This window comes from Electrona antarctica (genome assembly GCF_951216825.1).
Source record: "Electrona antarctica genome assembly, chromosome: 3".
In the NCBI taxonomy this organism is placed as follows: domain Eukaryota; kingdom Metazoa; phylum Chordata; class Actinopteri; order Myctophiformes; family Myctophidae; genus Electrona; species Electrona antarctica.
The window spans coordinates 19,964,481-19,974,427 of NC_136808.1; the positions used below are offsets into that span (position 1 = coordinate 19,964,481).

The 9,947-nt window shown below is 44.1% G+C and overlaps 1 protein-coding gene across 1 annotated transcript in view; it reads right to left on the minus strand.

Annotated features, from left to right (window-relative positions):
- Positions 1-8,246, minus strand: part of c1qtnf4 (C1q and TNF related 4) — a gene marked incomplete at both ends in the record, with an annotated part of 29,915 nt that extends 21,669 nt beyond the window's left edge. The window contains one exon of the mRNA XM_079496233.1: positions 8,159-8,246. Coding sequence (XP_079352359.1) covers positions 8,159-8,246 — 88 coding nt within the window. The remainder of the gene's footprint in view (positions 1-8,158) is intronic.
- Positions 8,247-9,947: the final 1,701 nt, after the last annotated feature.

Consider the following 9,947-nt stretch of genomic DNA (forward strand, 5'->3'; position numbering starts at 1 on the left):
TGTGTGTGTGTGTGTGTGTGTGCGTGTGTGTGTGTGCGTGTGTGTGTGTGCGCTTGCACTTGCGTGCCTGCGTGTGCATGTGCAATTTGTGCGTGCGGCACAATAGAGTGTGTTATACTACTGGGGTTTACTGTGCCAAGTTAGAAAGAGAGAGAGCGAGGGGGAGAGAGAGAGAGAGAGAGAGAGAGAGAGAGAGAGAGAGAGAGACAATAGTAGATTCTTTACAAATTGAAATTCATCCTCTCCTCTCCTCCCCTCCTCTCCTGTCTAATCTCATTCACATTCCACACTGGCTTCCTAGCTCATATTGAAATGAGCTCATATTTAAACGGGCACTTGACTAAATCCCTTCTCGTCCCTGCTGGCTTTTCTTGGACAGCATTCGATTCGTCCCAGCAGCACAGCGTCTGCTGCTTGGCAAACAGCCTGCGTACCAATGGAACTACTTTATTTGACTCTCTCTGTTGACTCTCTCTGTTGTACTTGAAATCTCATATACATCATCAAGGAACAGCGACAAACTGTCCATACCGCATACTCTCCAAGGGCCACATTCAGACAAGGAGTCCTTTCTGCTTTTTTGATACTCTAGCCAAACTGACAAACAAAAAGTCATGAATCTACTGATCCACATATCCCTATAATTCTCAGTAGCAGCGATTTCATGAGTTTCTGTAATGGACAAATCTAAACTATCAGAGATCAAATTGATAACCTACTATTCTCGGCTCCTACTGGACTGCCCTCAGATGTGGTGGCCGCACAACATAATGTATATATGAACAGTTTTTCCTCAATCGAGCTCTCTGATTTCACTTCAATGATTATATCTTCTAAATCAACGACATGTCCCCTGGATCCAGTCCCAACTAGATTACTCAAAGAGGTCCTGCATGACCCCGTTTGGTGCATCCCTGCTCAATATATTATGTCCCTGGTGACAGGATACGTGCCTCAATCCTTTAAGGTATAATTAAACCTCTCCTCAAAAAGCCTACTCTTGATTCAGGCATTTTAGCTAACTATAGACCCATATCAAACCTTCTCTCCAAGATCCTTGAGAAAGCAGTCGCCAAACAGTTATGTGACTTTTTACATAACAACAATTTATTCGAAGGCTTTCAGTTAGGATTCAGAGCAAACCATAGCACTGAGACGGCATTGCCGAGAGTTGCAAATGACCTCATGTTGGACCTTAGTGCTGCATTTGACACTATTGACCACCACATTTTTCTACAGAGACTAGAGCACCCATGGTTGGCATCAAGGTTCCGCACTGAATTGGTTCGAGTCCTATCTGTCTGACAGATTTCAGTTTGTAAATGTTAATGATAAATCCTCAATACGTGAAAAGGTCAAATATGCAGTCCCACAAGGCTCTGTGCATGGACCAATACATTTTTCTGTATATGCTCCCTTTGGGTAACATCATCAGTGGACACTCTACATTTCCATTGTTATGCGGATGACACTCAATTATATCTAACGATGAAGCCAGATGAAACGGATCAACTAGTCAAACTTCAAGCATGTCTTAAAGACATAAAGAGTTGGATGACCCGGAATTACCTACTCCTCAACTCGAATAAAATGGAAGTTATCGTAATTGGCCCTAAGCCCCTTATAGAGACAAACTAGTTGATGACAATTTTACCCTAGTAGATGGCATTACCGTGGCCTCCAAAGCCACTGTAAAGAATCTGGGAGGTACCGTTGACCAAGATATGTCCTTTAAATCCCACATCACACAAATCTCATAGACCGCCTTTTTTCACCTGCGTAATATTATTTCAAAAGTTAGGCACATTCTGTCCCAAGATTATGCAGAAAAACTTCACGCATTTGTTACCTCTAGGCTGGACTACTTTAACACGCTATTATCAGGCTGCCCAAGTAAGTCTCTAAAAAGCCACAGCTAGTTCAAAACGTTGCGGCGCGTACGTGCTGACAGGAACGAGAAGAAGAGACCATATCACCTTCACTCCTTCACTGGCCTCTCTGCGCTGGCTCCCGGTTAAATACAGAATAGAGTTAAAAATCCTCCTCCTAACCTATGAAGCTCACTATATCTCAAAGAATCCCTACAAACCTAATAGAACACCAGTGCATGTGTAGCCCCCAGCCAAGACCCAGCCCGCAACAGCCCTGCCTATCGGGCTCAGCCCTATTGACATGACAGGTTGCGCGTTGGTCTGGCGAGTGGGAGGCCCGGGTTGCATGCTCCTCACAGAGCATGCACGACCATGGACTGCGACCATATTATATTACACCACTACACTATCTTATATCTTAATATTCTTATACATTATTATATATTATCTGACAACATTGTTACCATATTATATTATCTTACACTATTCATTATCCTGCCACACTAATAGCCAGAGCAACACCCCTTACTTGTCCGCCTTCTCCTACCAAACCACACCGTTTGCACACATCTCAGCATGCACAACACCTGTCCAGACATCACACACTACTTTGCATCCATGCAACTGTCATATTTACAGTACAATACCCATTTCTATGAAAGAACACATTCTTGCGCAAGACCACCAGCCTGTTTGCTTTGATGTCAAAATCGTCACCACTTTGCCGATATACGCCAACTCCGTTCACTTCATGGGGCCAGTCCAATGGCGCATTGGAGTCTACGGCCTGCATAGTGACACACGCGTTACATGAACCACGCAACCGAGATGATTTCCAACCCCTCATATATGCAATAAATAGATATTGATTCCCCCTCCACCTAAAATACACGACGATGATGACAAACAGAAGGCCAATGGGTCCGTCGATCGCCGCTAATTAGTTTCGCCCTGTTTTCCCTGCACCGGAAAAACGGGCGCCTCTCTCTCTCTGGACTAGCCAATTAACCTTAGTGTGCAAAATCTGACAGGCGAGAAAGACAAACAGTTTGTGTGGATGAGTGTGTGTGTGTGTGTGTGTGTGTGTGTGTGTGCGCGTGAGTGTGTGTTTGCGCACCATCTCAAACTGAATGTCATAAAAACACTGCTAATTGGCAAATTGCGGAATTGTGTCAACTCTTCAGAATTAATTGGGTTACCAATAACATCTGTGAAAAGACTAGCGAGAGAGAGAGAGAGAGAGAGCGAGCGAGAGAGAGAGAGAGAGAGAGAGAGAGAGAGAGAGAGAGAGAGTATAAATACATTGAGAGACAAAAACTGATGTGGGGGAGGTGACATTGAAAACATAATTAAAATGTAATTTCCTGCTTTACTGCAGCAGATTAATCAAACATTTCAGAAGAATCGTTCACTTTGTGATGCAGGTGGTGTATGGTGATTTTTTTCCCGGTGGTACAGCATTTTAATGACATCACGTGTATGGCCTACTTGTGCACAAGCAGAGTCCGCCACTCCAATTTGATTGGTATCAATGTATTTTGATAAACAAGATGGCTGCCAAGGTGGCCATTGCAGCCACAGATACGGTGATGAACGGAGGGGCGCTCTTATCATCGTACATCATCATGACATATACAGTATATGCTCAGTCACTATGACGTAAAATGCTCTATTCATTGTCAATGGGAATCTAATGTTTGTGTAAGACAAAAATCACACCCGTCACGTGTGAAGTGTCTTGTTGTCGTACATCATCCAATAAAAAAATAATATACTTTTTCATGAATTCATTTGTCAACTTATGTTATTATCTTTTATTTAACCATGATACAATCTATCATCAGGAGTATCAGAGGGAGAGTACAGGGAGTATATATTGTCTTTTGTCAAGGTCAATGGAGTGTGTGTGTGAGACGTGTGTGTGTGTGTGTGTGTGTGTGTGTGGGTCCAGTGTTACTGACTGAAGGGGCTCATCCCATTGGCTGGCCAGATGCCGCCAGAATTATTTTTCCTTTTTTTCCCCCATAGACCATTCTCACATGTCCCTGCAGGAATGGGTCGACCAAAGGATGTTAAAACAATACCCACATTTTTTACAGATTTTGCCTTCCATAACAATTTACCACTAAAAAGAAAAAGAGATAGACCTTTATTATCAACATTTAATGATGTGGGATAAATAGCAGTGGTTTTAACACATTCAATCTTCTCTCTCTCTCTCCCTCTATTTCCCTCCCCTCTGTCTCTCTCTCTCCCTCCCTCCCTCCCTCTCTCTCTCATCCATCCATCCATCCATGCAATTCACACTGCAAACACCTTCTAGAACAAGTGAGAGAGAGAGAGACAGACAGAGAGAGAGACAGACAGAGAGAGAGGAGAGAGGGCGAGAGAAAGACTACTGCTTGTGTGTGTGTGTGCGTGCGTGTGTGTATCATTCTCCACAGTTAACGTGCTGTTGCTAAGATACGGGCCGCCCATCTTTACTCCCACGCACAGCCCATGTGTGCATGTGATGTGTGTGTGTGTGTGTGTGTGTTTGGTCTACAGTGTAGACCAAACAGAGGTAAGATATAGCCTACAGTAAGCACACACACACACACACACACACACACACACACACACACACACACACACACACACACACACACACACACACACACACACACACACACACACACACACACACACACACGTGACAGGTGTCAAGAGGATGTTTTTCTTTTTTTTGTTTATTCCCTTATCTTTATTGTCTTTTGTGATTCATAATCATTTCGTATGATTTACCTTAATTCGGTAATATGTTGTCTCATGTACTGTTACCGTCTGATTATGTAGATGTGTTGTACGTGTGTTGTTTAACATTTGTGTTCTTGAACGTCCTCTACCGCTGATGAGTGCCGGTTCTCACTTCTGGCGGGCCTATGGAAGTTTGAATGGACAAGCGACCAGTCTTAACCCATTTAGACCTGAGGACGAATCTACAAATGCCTTCTAAATTCTGACAGACAGACAGTAGGCAGAGAGGTTGTGTGTGGGAGAGGCTCTGTGCGAGTGAACACTGCCGAGGACTGTGCCAGTGAGACGGGGGTTGACAGACGGTTTCCACGCCATCCCTTCGAGTTGGAACCAGGACAACTCGAGCGTGACCGTGTAGTGAAGTTAGTGAGTGAAACTAGTGAAGATAGATAAGTGACAAGTCATTCTGTGACAGGCATCGCTGTGAGGAGAATCCAGTGATCGAGACCAGGAGAAGACTAACCCAGACGGAGACGACCTTTGGAGAGACGAGAGAGCTGGAAGGAGGAGCGGGTACTGCACGCCGTGTTCAGAAGGGAGGCAGGGTCAAACATGCCTTCGTCTGTAAGTAACCCATCTACGCAGTACCTTGGCTATTCACCTGTCCCCAGAATCGTCATGTGGAACAGTTGAACTGGTGTGAGCTATTTGTGTGTTGCAGTACAAGAAGTAGACGAATGACCAGAAGCACCAGGCTGGTTTTTCCCCCTGACGTCTCAGCACGTTAACCTAATGAACCTCTGAGCTATTTCCCATTTTGTCTATATTGCAAAATTGTCTGAATGATATTTTAAAGGAAGTTATATTGATTTGATTTGGTTTCTTTTCTTTTCGTTAAATTGTTATTTTTAGGATTTAGTTTAGTTTAGTTTTAGGGAATCATAGCTTCAAATTGACATATTGGTTGTTCAGTTTGACCCACCAATTTTGGAGATCTGACTTATAGAGTAATGTCTTGCAGAAAACAGCGAGTTGAGAAAACAGGCTTGAAAGGTTCACTACGAGTCTGCCTGTGCTATTAACTCATTTTGGGGAAAAAAGGTTTTTCTCTGGTGAAAAGCTGGAGTTTGTGCAATGGCAGGCTCTCAGTCAAATCTGGTCACAAATGATAAAAGTTTCTATATGGCTCATTCGGCCACCAGTCGGTCTCTCACTCAAACCATTAGAAATACGTTTGAGGGACATAGACAATATGATATTAAATATTAAAAACTGTTTTAAAATTCATGTTATAACTGCTTTAAGACTATATTACGGCCCTATTTTCGTCCCCTAAAACGCGCTTGCATTTCTTGAGGGGCGTGCCCAGCTTTCTGGGTTTGTGTGTGGCTGATCACCCCATAGCGAGGATTTGATTGGCTGAGCAAAGTACATATTGAAGCTAAAAATGAGGGCAGAAAAGTAAAGACGCCAAAAGTGGCCGGAACGACTTTTGTGATGATTTGATTGGCTGAGCACGGAATGTGATGTGTGATGATGTATGATGAGATGAAGAGTGCCCCTCACTTGAGGGGTGCTAGCAGCACCTCCTATATTCAGCTTTTAGTGAATATATAGGAAACTTCGTCCTACACAAACATTAAATTCCAATTGACAATGAATGGAGAAATTTAAGTCATAGTGTCTGAGCTACAACATGTCTATTTTACAACATGATGATGTATAATGATAAGAGCGCCCCGGCTGAGAGGAACTGAGAAGTGACATTCTGCTAGTGGTGAGGGTTGACAGTGAGAAGTGACATTCTGCTAGTGGTGAGGGTTGACACTGAGAAGTGACATTCTGCTAGTGGTGAGGGTTGACACTGAGAAGTGATATTCTGGCTAGTGGTGAGGGTTGACAGTGAGAAGTGACGTTCTGCTAGTGGTGAGGGTTGACAGTGAGAAGTGACGTTCTGCTAGTGGTGAGGGTTGACAGTGAGAAGTGACGTTCTGCTAGTGGTGAGGGTTGACAGTGAGAAGTGACATTCTGCTAGTGGTGAGGGTTGACACTGAGAAGTGACATTCTGCTAGTGGTGAGGGTTGACACTGAGAAGTGACATTCTGCTAGTGGTGAGGGTTGACACTGAGAAGTGATGTTCTGCTAGTGGTGAGGGTTGACAGTGAGAAGTGATGTTCTGCTAGTGGTGAGGGTTGACACTGAGAAGTGACATTCTGGCTAGTGGTGGGGGTTGACAGTGAGAAGTGACGTTCTGCTAGTGGTGAGGGTTGACAGTGAGAAGTGACATTCTGGCTAGTGGTGAGGGTTGACAGTGAGAAGTGATGTTCTGCTAGTGGTGAGGGTTGACAGTGAGAAGTGACGTTTTGCTAGTGGTGAGGGTTGACAGTGAGAAGTGACGTTCTGCTAGTGGTGAGGGTTGACAGTGAGAAGTGACATTCTGCTAGTGGTGAGGGTTGACAGTGAGAAGTGACGTTCTGCTAGTGGTGAGGGTTGACAGTGAGAAGTGACGTTCTGCTAGTGGTGAGGGTTGACAGTGAGAAGTGACGTTCTGCTAGTGGTGAGGGTTGACACTGAGAAGTGACATTCTGGCTAGTGGTGAGGGTTGAGAGTGAGAAGTGACATTCTGCTAGTGGTGAGGGTTGACAGTGAGAAGTGACGTTCTGCTAGTGGTGAGGGTTGACAGTGAGAAGTGACGTTCTGCTAGTGGTGAGGGTTGACACTGAGAAGTGACATTCTGGCTAGTGGTGAAGGTTGACAGTGAGAAGTGATATTCTGCTAGCCAGCGCTGAAGGTTGACAGTGAGAAGTGATATTCTGCTAGCCAGCGCTGAAGGTTGACAGTGAGAAGTGACAGGCACTGGCTACTCCACCAGCACACTAGAAGACGGATCACAACAACACAACCTCCTTCAAATTCAGACACACTTTAGAAACAAGCCCCCCCAAAAACTGCACCCCCGCAACTAGTACCAATATTCACAAGAGACTTTACACTACAGACAAGCAAGCCCAAAGTTACTCACGTGAAGTGATGGGCGCCCTCTGTGGCTGCCACATGACATCACTGCTTAAAGCAAACATTGAAATAGACTCGGCTGCCACATGCCGTCACGACTGAAGTCCTGTTTTTTGGAGGGCATAAAAGTCCATAGACTAGGCTGCTACTGTGCCACATGACATCATTCCTTGGAGGCAAAAATCACACCCCAGAGTCAAGTGAGTGGTGCCTTTGATGAGTTGATCTGCTGCACCCACTAGCAACCCTATGGTGTCGTCATAGTAATTTATTGTTCCATTGACGAATGGGAATCGGGGGCGGGCATCTCTGATCGAAAGACACCACCTATAAATGGCAGCGTAGCTAGGCAACGGTTTCTGTTTGGGTGATGTCACAAGAACAGCCTACATAAAACCTTCAGACTCTGATATCTAACAATAAATTCACTTTATACTGAGATAAGTTCTGTAACACACATTCATTTGTACATTTATACAGCCACACACATACAGAGATATCTACAATCAGACAGTGAGAGATAAGTAGAGACATACCTAGAGAGACAACAAGAGTGGCAGAGGTAGAAGGAATGGTTTCTCTCGGTCTTCTGGAAGCAGTGCTGGTCATGTACCCTCTCTGCATTTTCTCCTGCATTGCTATTGGGATAGCCCCTTTCTTCATTAAGTGTTAGTTTTGGGCTTGCCCCTTTTTGCGTTAAAAAGTGCTATTCAGGACTGCAGTTGTCATTAATGGCCAGCAGGGCTCGCCATTTCCCCCCTGCAGACTGCAGGAGTTATGACGTCGTTGATTACAATGTAGGATTTGACCAGACTTCATTTAATTACCATAGTAATCATTGTCATGAGTACTTATACTACTTTATGCTTTCAGTCGCTAGTTTAGATTATCATGACATGTTTTTGTTAGATTATGTAATTATGTAGATCAGGTAATGCTTCTAGAGCTTCTATATTGACTCTACTGAGTAGACCCGCCCCCTCGCTGCCCTTCCAGCCAATATCATTTGTTTTCTGGTTTCATTCGAGACAGGAAATTCCAAGATGATTTGAATTAGCAGAAAAAGTATCTTCAAAACGAATGGGTCACGGTTCCCTTCGTCCCTTCCATAGACTGTAGAGAATAGGGTCCCTTCACACCAGCGTGAATGTAGTTCTCATTAATGGCCCAGCAGGTGCTGCTAATTACCCTCCTGCTGGCTGCAGGCAAAACACTTTAATTCCGTCAAAGTCGATGATGGGAACACAACTCGACTTTACACTTTGTTTTTTTCTTCAGTAAACCTTTTCATAAAGACGCTATGTTTTCAATCGCTAGTTTCGGGGTCTTTCACACAGCGTGATTGTTTGTTTGTTTAAAAAAAAATTATTGGCCCCAATAGTTCAAATTGATGATGAAGGGTATTCTTTCAGGGACGTGGCTATACATTTTGATTGACAATGAGTAGCCTATATAATCTGGGTATACTGAGTATATATACCCAGTGTTACTGAGTTAAGACCCACCCACCCTTGCTACCCTTTACTAAGTTTGTGTTTCTAGGATGAACGGGACAACGGTATGATGTGAAGGAGAGTTACCGCCGAGTGAGCTAAAGCGAGTGAGTCGCCGTGCCGAACGTTGCAAAGTCACCTTCAGTCGACTTGGAGCCATACGAGTTATGTTCCGATAGGGACAGAATCAACACCGCCTCACGTGCGGTCCGAGTGAACACAGCCAAACACTTCCTTCCCCCATCTTAGCCAATCAGAAACCGCCTCTCTCCTCATTCATCCCAGGAACAAAAATATCCCATTCACCCTTCACCTCCTTCTTTATACTCTATGCCCTTCACACCCAATAGGCTCTGAGCACAGCCACAGCAGCCATATTGGAAATAAATTGGGCCTCTTCCTTACCCTACTCACAGGTGTTACAACTGATATTAACAAAAGCTCTGTTCAATTTAGTGTAGCACAAGTTGTTCTCAAACTTTTTTATTTTATTTTATTTTAAGGACCTCCATAACTCAGTACAAAAGGAACAAAATATACTCACGAGACCCAACTCAGCATAGGTAGAATTTGTCTTCAAACCGGCGGCAATAATCCCTTTTTTGAGGGGCGCTATCCCCTCTAATGTCTGGCTTTCGGAATTACGTCGTATGGCACCCAAGTCTATGGACTTTAATGTTTGTTTAGAGCACTTTAAACAAAAAGTATAGCAGCAATGTCTATGGACTTTTAATGTTTGTTTAGAGTACTTTAAACAGGGTACCCGGCCCCCAACTCGGTCAATAGCTCCAAAACCGAAGCCATAGGCATCCTGATCCTCATCACCTTCAGG